Source organism: Ctenocephalides felis, unplaced genomic scaffold (genome assembly GCF_003426905.1).
Source record: "Ctenocephalides felis isolate EL2017-DRISC unplaced genomic scaffold, ASM342690v1 CF-g0.4_SCAFFOLD_01170, whole genome shotgun sequence".
Taxonomy (NCBI): domain Eukaryota; kingdom Metazoa; phylum Arthropoda; class Insecta; order Siphonaptera; family Pulicidae; genus Ctenocephalides; species Ctenocephalides felis.
This window is the reverse complement of record NW_020537324.1, coordinates 45532080-45551729: the sequence shown is the minus strand read 5'-3', so window position 1 is coordinate 45551729 and position 19650 is coordinate 45532080. Positions and strand designations below refer to the sequence as shown.

The 19650-nt window shown below is 28.8% G+C and overlaps 1 protein-coding gene across 2 annotated transcripts in view; it reads right to left on the bottom strand.

Moving 5' to 3' along the window:
* LOC113365685 overlaps positions 1-14741 on the bottom strand; it is a 48011-nt gene extending 33270 nt beyond the window's left edge. The window contains exons 1-2 of one of the 2 annotated variants that reach the window (XM_026607199.1): positions 14025-14741; positions 13577-13842 (exon numbers count right to left, since the gene is read on the bottom strand). In XM_026607199.1, the coding sequence (XP_026462984.1) occupies positions 13577-13842; positions 14025-14259 (501 nt within the window). In that variant the 5' untranslated portion in view covers positions 14260-14741. The remainder of the gene's footprint in view (positions 1-13576; positions 13843-14024) is intronic. The other variant, XM_026607200.1, reaches the window with a different exon arrangement.
* Between the last annotated feature and the right edge of the window lie 4909 nt (positions 14742-19650).

Genomic DNA, 19650 nt, shown 5'->3' with positions numbered 1-19650 from the left:
CACATAAGGGTTGGAACTCAAGATGTTATAATAAAAGACAACGTGAAATACTAGGCATAACCTTTGACGCCAAAATGACATTTAAAAAGCATATACAAGAATATCAAGAAAATGCGAAACAGGCATCAATATACTTCTTAAAATAACAAATACTAGATGGGGAGCACAACCCAGAGAATGCCTTTTACTGTACAGAAATTTGATTAGAACTCAAATAGATTACGGATGCTTTATATATGGAACAACGTCAAAAACTGAACATATAAACTTGATAAATTCATATTCCGCAATAAGAACATGCATAGGGGCATTTAGATCAACACCGACAAATGCGTTATTAACAGAAGCAGGAGAACCTCCTCTGAGCATAAGAAGAGAGATTCTAGCAAACAGATTCTTGATGAAAAAAACTAATGGATCATGTAATTATTACCCAAACAGTTAGAAAAACTTAGCAAGATTACATTACTTCACACGCTACTGGACAAACAAACCAGCTCCATCACTAATAAATAGTTTTTATACAATTAAACCTCACGAAGAGAACATCATAATCAATGATAAAACTCCATATTACATCTACCCCACCGCCGCTAAACGACTACATTAAACCATACATCGATATAGATAAGAGCACAAATATAGCAAACACGGACATTTATATCCGTGAATTAGAACTTCATATCAACTCAACTCAAATTGGCCGGATTATTTGCAAATATATACGGATGGCTCTAAAACATCAGAGGGAACCGGATGTGCCCATACATATTCCAAGAATCCATTACAGTAACAAGTAAGACTTCCAAACTATACATCCATATTTTCAGCGGAACTTATAGCGATATACACTGCAGTAAAATATGTGAATGACAATAATATTAACAAATCTTTGATACTAAGTGACAGCAAATCAAGTCTAACAGCCATAAAACACGCCAATAAACATTCAAATATAATAATATACAAAATTATAGAAATCATAAAGAAAATCAATACTGATGATAAATCCATGATTCTTCTTTGGATAAGGGGTCATTCTAATATAAAAGGCACGAGATCAGACAATCTAGCTAAAGAAGCGTGCACGAGCGGCGATCAATTTGCAAAAACGTCTGCGCTAGATTTAAAACATTTAAAAAACAACAAGGTTTGGAACTATGGCAGAAGTCTCACTCAGAAACTACAAAGACAAAGGATTCACATATGCACTGACGAGAGAGATTGTTTCACCAAACACATGGTTTAAAAACATAGAAGAAAGTCGAAATTTTATAACAGTAATCTGGCAGCGATTGAGACTCGGACACTCCTACTGCAAATCGCATCTGAAAAGAGAATTGGTATCTTACAGGATCCAAGTGTACTGTGGAAGCCTAGAACACTCGATCATTTATTTTGGGAATGTAATTTTTATCAGCAAGAAAGATCAAAATTATTTAAGAATTTACAAAACGTAAAGATTATTTTTTCCCATCAATGTACAAATACTTATATCAAGTAATGACATAAGGATATATAAATATTTATATATTTTATAAGTAATAGAATATCAAAATTAATTTATAGCATCATTATTATTATATAAGTACCAATGTATTGTATAGAACTGCTACAACTGTATAGATAATTGTAATGGCAAAATGATGTAAATCAGAAGCCAAAATAAATAAATAAAAAAAAAAAAAAAAAAAAAAAAAAGTCTTTGATTTTCGTTCTGCCAGTATTTATAGCTGCTATATTGCTTCAATTGTACCTACCATCAGTTTTATTTTACTAAAAGTTTAGCTATATGTAGGATGGTTAAAAAACGTTATATATTTTTTTATGTCGTACTAGCGATTTTGATAATACGGTTTCATCAGTTATGAATCTTCAAGAATATCTCAGTTTGCTACGTATACTGGATGGTTACCAAAATTTTACACCCCATTTGTGCGATTTGCAGGGCATAATTATATTTACATCGTATATTGAACGGTTACTAATATTTATACGTTTTCCTAAATACTATTGAACATATGTTGAATGAATTTACACCTTACCTTTATTGAAAATATATGTTTGTCGATAGTAATACGTAGTCTTTTACAACAATTTTGATTGCTGTCAATGTAGTTGAACCAACCTTTGGATTCAAAACAAAACCTATCTATTTATTGTTTAGATTCCTTCGTAAAAATCTGTCTATACATAGACATTGAGAAAATTGAGAAATCCCACTTTTTATACCGTAGAAATGCAATATTTATACTACTTGCCTTATTTGCGCAGCGCGCATACAGAATCGAAAAAAATGCATATAAATTTGCAGAAGGCAGTTTTTACCAGTCTAAATTCTTCTGAATTTACATTTTCTTGTAAGTTCCAAAATATTCTTAACAATTACTACAAAAAATCCCATCCGAACATCGTCTTTCGTACTACCGGTCAAATGACCGGTCGCGGTAGGTAAGACAGCATACAATTTTTTTTCCAAAAATAAAAATTGAAAAAACAAATTAACATTGAAAAACGTATCATACTCACATATTAGGAAAAGTCATAAAGTTTGATGACGATTCAATTACGTTTGATATGAAAAATACTAATCGAAAAATCAAAAACGGTCATTTGACCGGTCCCGGTAGGAATAGTTCCTAGGACATGTTCTAAATTACCTATCTTTTATATCTATTAAGATTAAAAATAATTGATATAATTTTGTTTATTACATAATTTTCGTTAAATGTATATTTTAGTAGCCAGTAACTTGAAAAGTATTTGCTTTTTTGAAAAACATTATAAAACACTTTTTTCTTATTAGTTCTTCTATCGATATCCGACGTTATTTTGAAAACAAATAAAATTACATCACTGGGAATGGGTGTCATCCACCCGTGGAGTCTAAATTATTTTCACTTTTGAACTTAAGAGTAAGATGAGACTAATTCCAAAATTACATACGATTTAGAGCACAGTAAAACTATTCAGATCCAAAAAGCTCCATTGACGGGAGTAAATATCCACATGAATATTTGACACAATGAAACTTCTAAATAATTTTTTGAATAAGTAATTTTTTTTGTATTGTGATTTATTTAATTTTTTTTTACCGTTCTATAACTATTTTTATGAAAAGTAAATCCACAAATTGACTTCATGAGATCATCAATTCATAAAAATATAAGCATACAATATAAAATAAAATATAGATAAATAAGTGAATTGAGATGACGAATTTTGGAGTTAGTTTTGGGAGATTATCATTTAGATTTATAGCAGCAGAATATTAAAAATAATTTCAGTCATTTATCACTATACCCAAAGATACTATTTTTGGATTTAATTAGAAACAAATATTATAATTTTGTATTGCAAGTGATGAATCAGTTCATCTATAACATCTTTAACAACAGAGATATCTCATCAGAAAAAAAAAACGATCAACATTAATTTAATCGGAAATGTGATTGATTGAATTCAAACAACCGTTATAGAGCTTCTGGTGCATAATGTAACTAGGAATGATTGTTTATGAAGCCTTACAAAAGCTCTAGCAAATGCATACTGGCATATGTAATATATATAAACTGAGTGCCTGCATTACCGAAGTGCATCATGTAATAATGATATTATATAACAATTTGATGACACAGCTTGATAAAAAACACATTAAAGTTATTGAATTGAAGTATAGATCACGATATTGCAGAAACTAAGCAAATTATTTCAAAATTAAGAATAACTTGTGGTGTATGGCATTATGCCTTAAGACAAATTGTTGGTACTTCCCGTACCGTAACAAAATGTTCGAGGATCATTATATGTTTTAGAATAGATTATTAGAAATACTGTAAAATTGTTTAATATTTATAAGAAATATATAAACTGAATTTCAAAGTTAAAATTATTTGTTTAAAGTATATAAGTCAGCTTTAGAACTTTAGTCAAAATTCAATTTCAAATCTGAATTATTTTCGATATACAAAAAAAATGAGAAAAAAATTGAAACAATAGACAAGCAGAAAGTTCATTGAATCATTCAAATCGTACGCTTAGTTCTCTCAAAATCTGCCATTTTTTGTACAGTTACCTCTATATGTTTGAAATGACTGGACCTGCCTTTGTCAAATCACCTCTTCTCCCAAACATTACAAATTGACTGTTTTTTAGATCAGTCAAATCGGATACTCCGTTCTCTCAAAAACTCGATTTGCGTTTTCTGCACTCTTTATTCCATATCTCCGTAACGGCTGGACCTGCCTTTGCCAAAAACTAATCGGCACATCTTCCTATCAATAGGAATCAAATGTTTTTTGAACCATTCAAATCGGTTGATCCGTGCGCTCGAAAACGTGGACGAAAAAATGCGGACATACAAAATACACACGCACACTCACACATCAATTTTCTCTGAAGCATGCAAAAAATTCAGAAACCTTCAAAACGTGAAGATATACAAAAATTTTCATTTTCGATTTTTCGTCCCATCACTATAACGTTAATAATCTGTGAAACATAGCTAATTCCTGTTTGGACATTGAATAATTCCAAATCAGCAAAAGATGATTTGAAACAAAGATTGTTTAAACGTATTATCAAAATAAAATATTTGATTATAAATAGGAGTAAATAATAAAAAAACCTCTAAAATTTGAGCATTAACGCATCACATGTATATTAAAATATTTATATCATTATTTAAAATACCAAATTAAACTAGGGAATCATTGTTATAATTTCTTAAATTCATCATTCAAATGGCAAAAATAAATTGTTAACTTCCCGTAGGGCAAGTTATAGTAATCGCAAACAAATCGAAAATAAAAATTTTTGCATTTCTCGACGTTTCAATGGTTTCTGAATATTTTGGCATACCTTAGAAAAAATGGATGTATGTGTGCGTGTGTGTGTATGTATGTGCGGATACAAATTTTCGTCGACGATTTCTGGAACACCGATCAACCTATTTGAATAATTCAAAAAACATTCGATTCGTATTGATAAGGAGACGCGCTGATTAGTTTTTTGGCGAAGTCAGGTCTAGCCGTTCCGAAGATACGGGGCAAAAAGTGCCGAAAACGGTAACTCAGTTTTTAAGAGAACGGAGCGTCCGATTTTAATAATTCAAAACATAACAACATTTTACTTGTATTGAAAAGGTGAAGAACCGATCATATTTTCATAAAGGCAGGTCTAGCGGTTTTGGAGATCTAATGGAAAAAGTAAAAAAAATGCCATTTGGCGGTCAAAAATGATCATTAGACATATGCACATCAAATTATCAGATATTTTATAGAGATTTTAACAATAAGTATAATTTTGGTTTACATTCCTATGGGTTCCGTACCAATGTTTACGCGTTAGACGTCGACGCGGCGCTTACGCGGTTTGATATTTGGTCTTTATGCAGTTAAAGCAGTACGATTGCTTTGAAAAAAAGTTTAGATCTTTCAAAATATGTCAAAATAAAGAAAACATTTTTTTTTCAAAAAAAAAAAAAAAAATTAAAAACAAAAATTAAAAAAAAATAATAATAAAAAAAGTAATTTTTTGTCAAAAATCTTATATTTTCGAAGTATTTTTTTTTTTTAAATCGCCCAAGTATACGAAATAAACAGTTGAATTTATTGATTTGATTGATTTGATTTTACCTAAATACCTAAATCTCAATTCTTATTAATTTGCCGTAGGGCAAGTTATAGTAATCGCAAAAAATTCGAAAATGAAAATTTTTATAGATCTTTACGTTTCAAACCTTCTGAACATTTTGGCATACCTTAGAAAAAATAGATGTGTGTGTGTATGTGTGTGCGTGTATGTATGTATGTGTGGATACAAATTTTCGTCGACGATTTCCGGAACACGGATCAACCGATTTGAATAATTCAAAAAACATTCGATTCGTATTGATAAGGAGACGTGCTGATAAGGCAGGTCCTACGACTTTGGAGATATGGAAGAAAAAGTAAAAAAATGAGCCATTTGGCGGTCAAAAATAAACATTAGACATATGCACATCATAATGATTATATAAATTTTAATAATGAATACAAATATTATATTGATTTAGTGATACGCGCGTTATCGCGTATTGATATTTTGTCTCTAGAACAGGTACGAAGCGCGGTCGCGCTGTCATTTTAGTACGAGTTTGTTGGAGCAGAGGGTGCTAAAAATGATCATGCCGTGAAATGAAAATGCCGATAGTTGAATATTTAACAAATATTAGAAATTACGCTTTTATTTCAACACGGTATGTTTTTGCACATGATGGTTCTAATATGGTTCAATATGGTTCGAAATTCTATTAAAAGTTTCAAATCATTAAACAAATTTTATTGATTATTTTTAATCACTCGAATTTTGAATTGCGGTACAGGAAGTTCCAGCAATTTGCCTTAAGGCACGATGCTCTAATTGCCTTAAGACAGAATTCCACTTACAGCTAGTTGATTAGGATGATTATGTATAGGTATCGGAAAGTTCATGCAACTTGTCTTGAGGCGATATGCTACTTACAATTACTTACTTACAATATTAAGTTCATATAGTAAGAAGCATCGTAGTAAGGAACAACTGATTTGCAAATTGGTTTCATAAGCCTGCATTGCAAATCCAGACTTATGAAACCAAAACTCCAGATCTATAACTACGAATTTCTCAACATATCGGCGCAGTGACTCTAGAATGCAGCCTGTTCCATTAGATTTTTTATTGCGAATATGATATAATTCTCTCACGAAAGATAATGCTATGATCTCTAATCTGACCTTCACCTATATTCCGTCAGCATCAGGTCATAAGTTTTACTTTACTGCGAAATTATATAATCACAAAACTAATTGGCAAACTATTAATTAAAACGCCTTTTGAACAATTCTACATAAAGAAGCCAAGTTTGAAAAACCGCCATATATTATCTGTTTTCATCAACATCTAGGCTAGGATAATATCCATAACTTCAACTATCAAATCCTATCAAATAGTCCAAAGCAGTTATTTTTTTAGCACGGCATATGGAAATATAGACAACCATAACGCTGCAGCTTAATTAAGAAATAACATTATTCTTTTGGATCTTTAGTCTGTATCTCCTTATGCATTTGATAACTTCATTTTTAAAGAGTTATATACTATACGTAATCAAATTAAATAAGAATTTAGAAGTGATAAAACGTGTCATTTTTTGGAAAAGCTACGCGAAGACTTTACAATGTGCTTTGTAGTTGTTGAAGTTCCAGGTTTAAAACTAATTGTAAGTATCTTTTGTATTAAAGAAGTTGATTTTCTAGAAATTATACCCGCATTATTAAAATTGGTCGAAACTAATTGAAATCTAAAATAACTAAAAAATAAATATTTTGTCGCATTGAAACTACGTGAGAATCACCAGTTTACGCCACCCTTACCCGATAATTTTGTCAGATCTTTTGAGTGACTTTTCGTAAATCTAACAGCAATTATAATACTTTTAAAATGTTTTTCAGGTAGCCACATTTTGAATAGGGTAGGGGGGCACAAAGATAAAATTTGATTTTGAGCAAATATATTGTGTATACCAAACCAATTATATTACAACAATAACATATATCAAATAAACAACTAGCTGACTATGTTTAGTAAAACTCCCAGCCATTTCATCTTTGCAGGAATGTGTTTTTGTGATGGCTCATAGGCAGGGTAAAATCGGACGGCCAAGGGCTAACAGATCCAAAGCCGTATTTTAAAAATAATACCTACATTATGCAATTTATGCAAGAACTAAATTTCATGGGTACATTTTTTACAGAGATAACTGTATATAACCTTAAACTGGATTTGTCAGACATATTCATCAGCAATGTTGGAATAACTATTTATTCAATTTATGTCTTACTTTTTTTAACTTTTAACTTTTTTATTTACTATTTTTTTTGTTAACTCATAAAAGTTAAGTTGATCTTTTTTATCTCAGCCAGGTGTAAGGTTATAGTTATATAAAAAAACTATATAAAACAAATGATATGATATAAATTTGAAATTGATAATAGGGGAAACTTCCGTAACGCCGGGTGGCACCTAGTGCACCAAGTACATACCCCTATTTAACACGTACTATTTAAGCGAGTATAAATCTTTTTATTTCAAAATACAAGTGAAAGGGGCGTGGGGGGCACACAGGTGCAGGATCGCAAGCCTCACCTGTGACGCACACGGCCGCGGCGGGAGCAACTGTTAGCTGTTTTAGGCGTAAAATCACGGCGTTACCTAAATATCAATGGAAGCAATTCTAGTATATATATATATATATATATATATGCATTTACATTTGAGCGATATGCAAAGATATAAGTAATACTTGATTGTTATCCGTAAAATGGTAAAATATTATTAGATATTTTAAACAAATTTAGTAGGTACCACCAAATGAACGAAAATGTCTGTCCCTTAGCACCGGACACTAAGTCGTCCCTTAGCGCCGGAAGTAAACATATTGATATTTCTTGTGAAAATTGACGTAATTTATTCTAATTATTTAATTTTGTTCTGTATGAGTGCTAACGGTCACTACATACCCTTATTTTTCGTATTTTCTAGTCAAAGAATGAAAATCGGTGTGGCCCAGACAAAAGGGTGGATAATTAGTGATTTTTTTTTGCAATATCTGATAATATTCGTCAAACACAAATGTGCAGACATTCTAGAGTGTGGAGATGACTACATATGTGTTCAATGCTGGTTATTTTGAAATGTCCTGTACTAGGTGCCACTTTGTAATATCATATTATTTGCCACTTTGTAATACCAAAGTTTGATTGATAGTATTAATTATTGTATAGCAAAGATTGCGTTTTTGTTAATTTAGTTTAATTTCTAACTTCGCTATCTAATATAAGTCATATTTTAATTAACATTTCGTAAAATATTTTTTGATTTATTTATAAATAACCTTAGGTGTACGGCACTCGGGGACTTACCCCTATATTCTTTAAGTTTAGCGTAGCACAACAACGCGGTAGCGTTTGAGTATATAGGTATTATTAATAAATATAAATAATATATACGCCGTAAAACTTTTTAAACAAATCACACACAATTGGAAACACACTATTATTGAAATATATCTTTGTGGTTATCTTTTTTAAGATAAGATATTTTCAAGACTATTGTGTAAATATTCATTTTTATGAGTATTGAGAAAGTGTTAAACCTTTTTTTCTTTTCACATAATTATATATTATATACTGTATATTTTAAATATCAAAATGCTATACATATATATATATATATATATATATATTTAATAAAGTATATGTTTTTGAATGGAAAATTGAAATTAAACTAAATAATTCAAAAACAATTTTTGGGTAAATTATTCTATTAAAATCTATTCAGTTAAATACTTAAAACTAGTGGGGCGCATGGCATCGTGCCTTAAGGCAAATTGCTGAAACTTCCCGTACCAAAAATTTTTTTTTTTAAAAGATTAACATTTTTGAAACAAATTTACTCTGAAAAAGATAGATTTTTGACACGCATACATCCATTTTTTCTAAGGTATGCTAAATTGTTCAAAAGTTTTTGAAACGTAAAAATCATATAAAAATTTTCATTTTCGATTTTTTTGCGATTACTATAACTTGCCCTACGGGAAGTTAAAAGTAGACATAACCACTAATTAATAACTAAGATCTAATCACCACACAAATAACAACTGAAACTTGCTTTAAACGAACTAAAACCAAGCAATATAATGCTCTTGAAAATAAGAAGACTAATAACTAATATAATTTCCACGACTATATTCAGCGAAAAATATGAAGATATATTAAACATTCCGAGAATACGAATGATCCTGCAATGATATGCCCCTTCTGGGTTAAGAGAATACAGTTCCCAATTATCCCAAAATTTAATGAAACTTTTGGCATGAACGCAATACTTTCTGAATTCGTTTTTTCAAGGCTATTTATAGTGATTTATAAATAGCAATATATAGTATTATATTAGTAGTTATTATACAAGTTATTATAGAGACGATTATAAGTATAAATATTTTTTCTAATATTATTGTTTTATTTATTTTTTCATTATTTTTTGTTTATAACTTGATTTTTTAGAATTTAGTCATAACCTTTTTAATTTTCAACTCCTGTTAAATAAATCGCAAATAATGGGTAATATAAATTTTTAATTTTCTGAAGGAGAAGTTTATGTTGTTGCCAAAAAATCCTATTTGCTAATTTTATGTTTTTTCACATTTCAAGCCATTCTGTATTGAATGACAATAAATTTGTCTCATAAACTGCTGAATCGATTTAAAAAATTTAAAACTATTCGATGTAACTCGTAAGGACGATCGTTACTAAGTTTTGTGCGACGAACTGCCAAGCTGATTCATTGTAATTAGCAGAAAAGTAAAAAAAAAATTGTCCACATTTTATAAAAAAATGCTGAATTGATTTTAAAAATTCAAACACTACTCGAAAGATATTATTTGGGTTTTGTGCTGATTAGTTCTTGACAAAATTTGCCGAGCCGTAATTCTTCTTAATTAACTGTTGAAAAAAAAGTTTGAAGAAACTTTTTATGTGGATAGATATCATGGTTCTTAAGAACATATTAAAATATTGGCCCACAGCCCATGCCAAGTCGTTTAATTTTAAAAAATTATCAAAATTTGAGAAAATATATGAGTCAATTTTCATGTCAAAAGTTGCTTTTGTGATGTGATAAGTCAAAATTTAAATTTAACAATTTTAAAAGCCAATAGAATGAACTCGATAAGAAGGTGCCGCGAAAGATGGGCCGTGCCATTAGAAATTGTTATGGCTTTAGAATTTTCATAAATAAAAAATTTTCAACGTTTTTGATGAAATTTGATTATGCATTAAAGTTATGCACTGAACAGTCTTACTAAAATCGGTTGAATTGAATGAATTTGGAATAATAAGCTACAATTTTAGAACATACAAGCACGTGTCTGTGCACTGTAAATAATGTAATTACAGATTTTATGAATGTGTATCAATTGAAAATTGCAATGTTTGGATTTAAGTGACAGCGAAACTTTTATTTTTGAAATAAACAGTCGAAAATTTTATCTAAAAATCTAAATCTCAATTTCGGTTGATTAAGTCAATTATTACACATATCGTTTTCGAAGTTTTGCAACTTGCCATAAGGCAAAATGCTATTTCAACTAGTTATACCTTTTATACTCATCTATCTATATTTTGAAAAGCAATAGAAAACTTGTTTTAAGAAGGTATGTGTAGTCTGCATGCATGTATGTTTGGATATAGATATTTGTCCACATTTTTGAAAACTCGGATGGATCAATTTGAATGCTTCAGTTATGTATTAGGTTTTGAACATAGCAAAACTAGCCGTTTCTGTAATAATCGTAAAAACATCTAAAATTGCACCTTAGTTTGAGAACGAAATCACTGATTCTTTATAGAAACTTTAACAAATATATCTATAATTTTTGTGTCCAATGTTTTGAACTTCATGTCACTATTGAAAATATTCAAAGTTGTATAACTTTTTTTCTTTTTGTTTCTATAACTACAACTTCTATGCTTCAAACAAACGTATTTAACCGTTTTGTTGCAGTCATGTAATTAACTTTATGTGATAATTAATTAATTATTACGTTATAAATAAAAGACACAAACTGGTTGTGTATGGCATTGTGCCTTGAGGCAAATTGCTAGAACTTCCCGTACCATATGAAATATTCGAGGAATAAAATTTAGTAAAAAAAAATATTTAGAAATTAAAAAAATGAAAAAAAAATTCTTTCCCCAGAAGCAATCGTGTCGTCAACACAAGCAGAAAGTTTTTTGAATCATTCAAATCGGATGCTCAGTTCTCTCGAAAACTGCCATTTGAATATTTAGCTCTACGAGAAGTTAATAAAAAGAAAGGTTTCAAAATTTACAAGAAATACTTTTTTTTAAATCATTTTTTTTAAAATATCAAGTTATCAAATATAAACAAATATACAATACATATAATATAAATATAAATATAGGTATATATATAATATAATCAAATTATAAGCGAAATTAGTATTAATTTTGTAAAGTTGAACACAATGCATTCTTGCAATGGCTTCATTAAATAATATTCTTAGAGTAATATTTTGAGACAATTTGTCCTCAACTTCATGAATTTTAATGAATGAAATAAACTTAAAAATATAATGCTTTGACGAAATAAATTATATGATACTCAAATAATCAATAGATCATGAACAAATAAATTTAACACAATTGTTCGGCGTGTAATAAATTATTTCAATACTATTAAAAATTGTACACATTATTCAAAATATTTTGACACATTCTTTACATGTGCTGAAATTTGAATTTTACTCGTCAATGTGTATCAAACCAAACAGCAAATTTTATATGAAACCAAGTTTTTTGTATGATTTTTGATAAATAAGTATGATAAGTTATATACGCTTATTTATTTTATATATAGTACAATTTACTGTAAATAAATATAATGCTAAATAACCATCGGTACTTGAACATCTATCATAATTTGTTGAGAGTTATTATAATATTGCCAATTACTTAAATAAACTACTTCTATTCTATTTGACTCGCTTATTGATGTTAAAAATTTTATCTACTTTTGTCTATAGTTACAATTATGAATAATATTTATTATTTAAATGTGAATTTTAATTTGTTACATAGGTACTCTGTAATTGTGGTATAAATCATCAGCGCAGTTTTTAGAAGAATGATAACGAATAAGATATCAGTATAAATTGCTACCCACATTATTATTCTGTTTCCAATTGAAATAATTGAAAAACTAACAATGCATAAAGAAATTTTTTTTTTAATTTCAACTTTAAAAAATCAAAAACTTTAAGTATTTAAAAAATCAAATTTCAATTTAAGTTTTTTGGTACAATATTGTAACTCTTTCTCGTTTTTTAACTTCCCGAAGGAAGAGTTTATGTTTTTTTTTAATCTTCAATGTTAACAACCGCGACATTTATATTTTGATATACTAAACCAGAAATCTAATTTAATTATTACAAATAAATCTGGCATTGGTCAGATATTTAATGTCTCCATGGAAAATCTGCTGAAATATTCTCATGCATTTTTACAAGAATTAAAAAAAAAGCTTGAACTATGATGCATTCCTTTAGAAAATTTTGTAAATGGACCATAATATAAATAGGTTGTTAAAAAACGGGCATATATGCTTACGGGTCAAATTTAATGGAGGACAATATAAAAATGTAATAGGTTAAGAAATTGTTTAATGAAGTTTAATAAATAAAAATTATTTTAATTGAGATAGACAAATTAGTGATATTTTAGCTTTTCAAAATAAAATAGCGTATAAAAATATAATCATATATTCATTGAAATACATTAAGCACGCTTGCATGCTTAATTTATTGTAATTAATGATCATTATAAATATGTATGCAAATGTATTCCGCGCAAAAATGTATTCATACGATGATAATGTGTGAATTTCAAATGAATATTATTATACTATGGAAATGTTTATCAAGCAACCGTGAAAAGCAAAGATGCTGCGTAAGATGTCCCAATGAAAAATCTCTCACCGATTCTTTAAAATATGTAGGTACATCGAAATAGTCTTCAGCATCATCGACTGTAACCACACAAGGTGGTGCCGATATGTTTCTCAGCGTTTTGAGTAATCCCAAAAGTAAAACCGCTGATAATGTAACTGCTATGATCAATTGGAGAGATCTATCTTGATATAAGTTTCCTACTAACCAAGCACCTCGCCATGAATTCACACATATAAATCCATAAACAGCGGTGTAGACCCACGAAGATAGTGCAAAACATGTGTTAGATTTACCTATATTAATATCATATTGAGTTCAGTTACATTTTGAAACTGGTAAAAAAAATATTTAAAATGTTTGTTTATATATCGCCAACATTTTGCTGATTAAATATCCTTTTGATTCGATATATATTTTAGAAGATAGAGCGAAAAAGCTTTTTCAAGCAAAATAATATTGGAGAAATTATCTTTACCTTCTAAATATCTTTTGATCGGTCCTTGTGCCAAGCAAAATATAAACATCCCAATAAAGCCTATGGCCAAAGACACGAAACTGCTATATATTTCATTATCTGTATAAACATAATGTCCCATTAGATTCCACGTGCCTCTCCAATACCCGACTACGGCGGGCGCAACCAGTGTTAGAGCAAATAGAGCATCCAAAACATCAAGAATAACTGATGATTTCAAAGGATTCATAGTCATCAATGATCACCGGAAGGTCTCTTCTAGGCATACTTGTTGATTGCTCGTAGGTATCATTTGTCTTGTTATCAACTTTTTAAGGTTTTGATTAATAAAACTTGAAAAATATTCGTCGATTTTGTTAATTGGCTGATTGGATTGATTCTAAATTACTTGATTGCGTGAATGTTGTAATATTCATTTTTAATAATCTCATCAAATAAAGATCATTTATTACATTATTCTGAATCCATTACGACAACAATATTATTAATATCACATAAAATTTCTAGAAATGATTTCACATTGTTCAACTAATACTTCACTTGCACTCGCGTACACTGCTCAACAATGCATCAATAATACTGCTATCCCGTGGCATCGTGAGCTTAGAGTCATTATTATGATATCACTCTTATCACACAGAATAACAACAAACGACATCCAGTAGAACCAACCAATACATGAGTATCAATCGTTTCAAATTGAAGCGCCTACAACCAGTTAGCACCAAATTGTTTACAGAAACGAGGAAATCTTGCAGTAAGTAAGCATGGCAGAGTGGAACATTTCTATCGAGCGCACGTAACGTGTCTGCTTAGAGGCGAACAAGTAGTTGCTAATCCGCCTCGCAGGATAATTTACCAATTAAACCTGCGACTATATTATGTGGGCCGTAGTATTCCAGCATCTCATCCGTGCTCTCACGTGAGCAAACGTTCAAAATTTCACGAATTCAGCAAAAACATATTTTTAAGCACTTCCAAGCTCCAATAAACTTTAATAAAATAAGAGATAAACATATAACATTAAATAACTTTATCATTATTGACCTAAGCCACGGTAAATAGAATATAATACAGTCATAAAATGAGACAAATAAATTCATTATTTGTTTGTAACTATATTGTGGCATGTGGTTTCTATATTTAAATAATTTTTATAAAAAAAACTCGAGGAATGTACATAGACGTTATTATACTTGCATAGTACGTTACTCGCAAATGTTATATTATATGTATACCACGAATGCAAATATTTATTTCTATTGTTACTAATATTTTTAAATACTTAATTTCATGCAAATTTGCTCTTTGCTCAAATACTATTATAAATACTATTTTATACATATATACATAAACTATTAAGATACACATATGTTAGTAATATTTTTCGATTCAATAATCATAATGTACTTTAGTACGTTATCAGCTTATCAGTTATTGTTAAAGGTTTTTTGAATAGAAGTAGAAATATTATTTACACAAATAATAGATAGTAGAAAATTGATAAAATATGTTTTTCAATTTATATATATATATATATATATATATATATATATATTATATATATATATATATATATATATATATATATATATATATATATTGTCATATATGTTGTAAAATGCCATTTCTAATGAAATTTCACGAATGCTACTAATACGCCATTTGTACACCTTGTATTTAAGTGTTTAGGTAACGCGGAATAAAGGTAGTACTAACCTGATTCAAATCAAAGTTACCTGTATTCGAATCAATTTATATAAAGGCATTCGTGTTCCAAATTGTGCTAATCAAATTCTAATATAAATCAAAACTAACCAAATCATCCGAGTCATTCTGATTCGGATCAAAAGATATGTAAAAATATTTGAGTTGTTAATGATAGGCAATGTTGACCACGTGCGTGTGCTATTAGACGGAGCTCTGGGCTCTAATCCATTGATACTAAATATTGACAATTAAATTATATTTTAGAAACACAATTTTAACTAAAATATAATTAGGTAAGTTCTTGAGACACAAGCTACAATTTACGATTTATATAGGAACAATTTTTCAAATCAGTAAATATGGACGTGAATATTGATAAAACGTAGAACTTCATAGAATTTAGTGTTTTAATGCTGCCCATAACCGGTAGTAAGAAATTATATCCAGCCGTGAAAATTGCACTAATTGATCAAATAGAATATTAATTAAAATATATTTAAAAATCATCTAAAAGTTATTTTAAAAAATTATATAGATAAATATCTAAACAAATAATTGTAAAATATTATTTACCGAAAGTATATAGAGTAGGGCAAGGCACAAAGGTCCAATTTGATTTAGAGCAATTATATTGTGAAAACCAAACCAATTATATCAAAACAAATAATACATATCAATCACACAACTATCTGACTATTTTTAATCATACTACCAGGTTATTCGTCCTAATGGTAACGTATTTGTTTGCTGTTTTTTCAAGATTTGTAGTCTAGTCCTTTTTATCCCATAGGCAGAATTGTGCTGATGTGTTTTTGGTAGAGATCTGCCGGGCCTTTTTCTTGTAATGAAGTGTTGAAAAATTTTTTTTCGACGATTTTTACTATTATTTTTTTGACGGTAGATACCATAGTCTTCTAGATCATACTAAAATATTACGGCCCTACGACAACTCGTTTAGCTTCAAAAATTAGTCAAAATTTTCAAAAATTAGTATAGTTTTTTTGGCATTTGTCAAAATTAGACATTTCATCGACGATTGCTCAAAAACGCCTGAACCGATTTCAGAAATTTAAAAACCATTTGATGTGTCTCAATGAGTGAATTTTGTGCGACGATCGGCCGAGCCGTTCCTTCGAAATTTGGAAAAATTGTTAAACTTTTAGTCCACATTTAAGCACAAACTACCGAATTGATTTTAAAATATCAAAACTGTTCGCAAGATATTTGTTGGGAATGATACTGATTAGTTTTAGGTGAAAATCTATCGAGCCGTTTTCTTGTAATTAACTGTTGAAAAAAAAATTTAAGCCGATTTTTATGAAACTTTTTTTGATGATATATATCATGGTCTTATACAACTTATTGAAATATTACGGCCTTACGACAAGTAATTTAATTTTAAAAATTCATCAAAGTTTGAGAAAATGAGTTGGCATTGATATTTTGCCTTGTGGCAAGTTACATGAACTTTCCGATATGTGTAAATAATCGACTTAATCAATTAAATATAAATTAATTTATGAGTTATTAAAAGTATTTCGACACACTATAATTATACCAAGTAAATCGTCTTATTTTAAACGTCAAAAAAACTACTCATTTTCTCAAACTTTGATAAATTTTTAAAATTAAACCACTTGTCGTAAGGCCGTAATATTTTAGACTATGGAATCTACCGTCTATAAGACTATAAGATAAAATATAGTCTATAAGATTATATAATCTACCGTCAAAAAAAAAGTCATAGAAATCGTCGAAATTTTTTTTTCAACACTTTACTACAAGAAAACGGCCCGGCCGATCTTTACCAAAAACTAATCAGGTCGATTTCCAACCAATATCTTTCGAACGGTTTTTGAATTTTCAAAATCGATTCAGAATTGCGGGCTAAAACGTGGACGAATCCAATATATTGGGACATTTTGTCAAATAATTTATTTCGAGATATATACATTTGCATTATATCAAATGTATCAATACTTCCAGCATTAGAACGAGTTTAGCAGCAAAATGATAGGGTGGAGCAGGGCTTGAAGATCTGCGAGTACAAAAGCCCACTTTAATTTTCGTCATTTAATTGTTTTATAATAAGCATCGATAGTTTTACTTTATATTCAACAGATTATTTATATAATCTCTAGAAAATTTGGTTAGGGTAAAAAGGACAGACTAAACATTCTGGCAAAGGTGTGAAAAATAAGTTAATACTGAATAATAATGTATAATAAGCAAAAAGGAAATTTTACAAGAGATAAATGAAATTAATAGTCTCCAACTCTGCTGATGAATAATCAGGTATAATCTTATGTAAAAAATGTGCATTAATAGCTTTCATTTTGGAAAATCCCCTATAATTTAAAATGAGACATTGAGTGTGTTTGCCCTCTATGGGGTGAAAGGAACAAAATGAAAATTTTTAGAAAAAGCGGAAAATAAACATATTTCTATATTCAAATAATAACTGGAAAATTTTCTGATCATATTTTTACAGTTGGTTGTTTGATATGTGTTATGCGCTGTAAAACTATGAATGTTGTTTGGTTTTTGCAGCATAATTACTATTGATTTGCTGATAAACTTATGTTATATATTGCGACGCTGATTGGGATATTTCACTCGAAGATGCATCTAATTATAGCTGCATCCACAGCTCAACAATCAATTACTAATGATACGAGTGCTATTTTCTATCTTGATAGCAATATGTAACGGTGAGTCAACCATCCAATAAATTTGTGTTAGTTGCCTCTTAAACTACACACTTCTACATTCATAATCAGTTAATTATTTTTTATACTAAAGATTTTCTTGAATTTTTTTACGGCTAAACAACGTTTTCCGGGCCAGCTAGTGTATATATAGATATATATATATATATATATATATATATAGACATATATATATATATATATATATATATATAATTAGTATAAAATTATTTATACTGTTTATAATTATTGATGACATGAATTTTCGACTTTGACATTACGCCTAATAATAATGCCTGCTAGTCTTGCATAATATCTTTCGCAATTAAATTAAGTGATATAAATATAGTTGTGAAACTCACTAATAAATCTATAAATATTTTTAACAACTGATAAAATCAAATGTGACAATTATATCCTTCAAATGCTCATTTCACTCTGCGTTTTATAGATTTATACAAGTGAACTGATATTGAATGTAATAATAAAATATAAATAAAGTATTCAATATGTCAAATCCATCATTCAGATAATGTTTTTCATATTCCGAAAACTTTTAAATTCAAAGATTAAATATAAAATTAATTATATATTTATATAATTAGTTATATATCATAACTGGTCTTCAAATATATTTACCTTTAACAAAATTATTTATGTGAAATACTAAGTTAAGTGCTTTATTACCCAAAATCGATTTCAAAATTTCAATTTTGTTAATTTCAGAAAATCGAAATTTCGATTTTTTTCTTAAAAAATTAAATACTATTTTAAATGTTATATAAAAATAAAAAGAAGAAAAGTTATGAGGTAAAATTTTGTAATGCATCATTTGCATCTGACTATATTATGTATATGTGTAGCGTGACTTTCATCGATTCTTATATCCAGTAAAATTCAAAATAAAAAAAGAATTTTCCGCTATTTCATGCATGTGCATGTCGGGTACAAAAATCAAAATAAACTAAAACTCCAATTAAACCTCCGAAATTTGACATTTTTAAACTTTTCGAAGAAATGTATAGAGTTTTCTATGTCGATTTTTATTATAAGCATATTGAAATTGGAAATATGAACAAACTGCACTATTTTCTAGAATATTTATATATTCATCTTAAATTTTCAGACATTTCGAGAGTAGGTTAGACTCATCCACAGTTTAATAGATAAGTTATAATAATTAAAATATGCATATGAATAATAGGTGC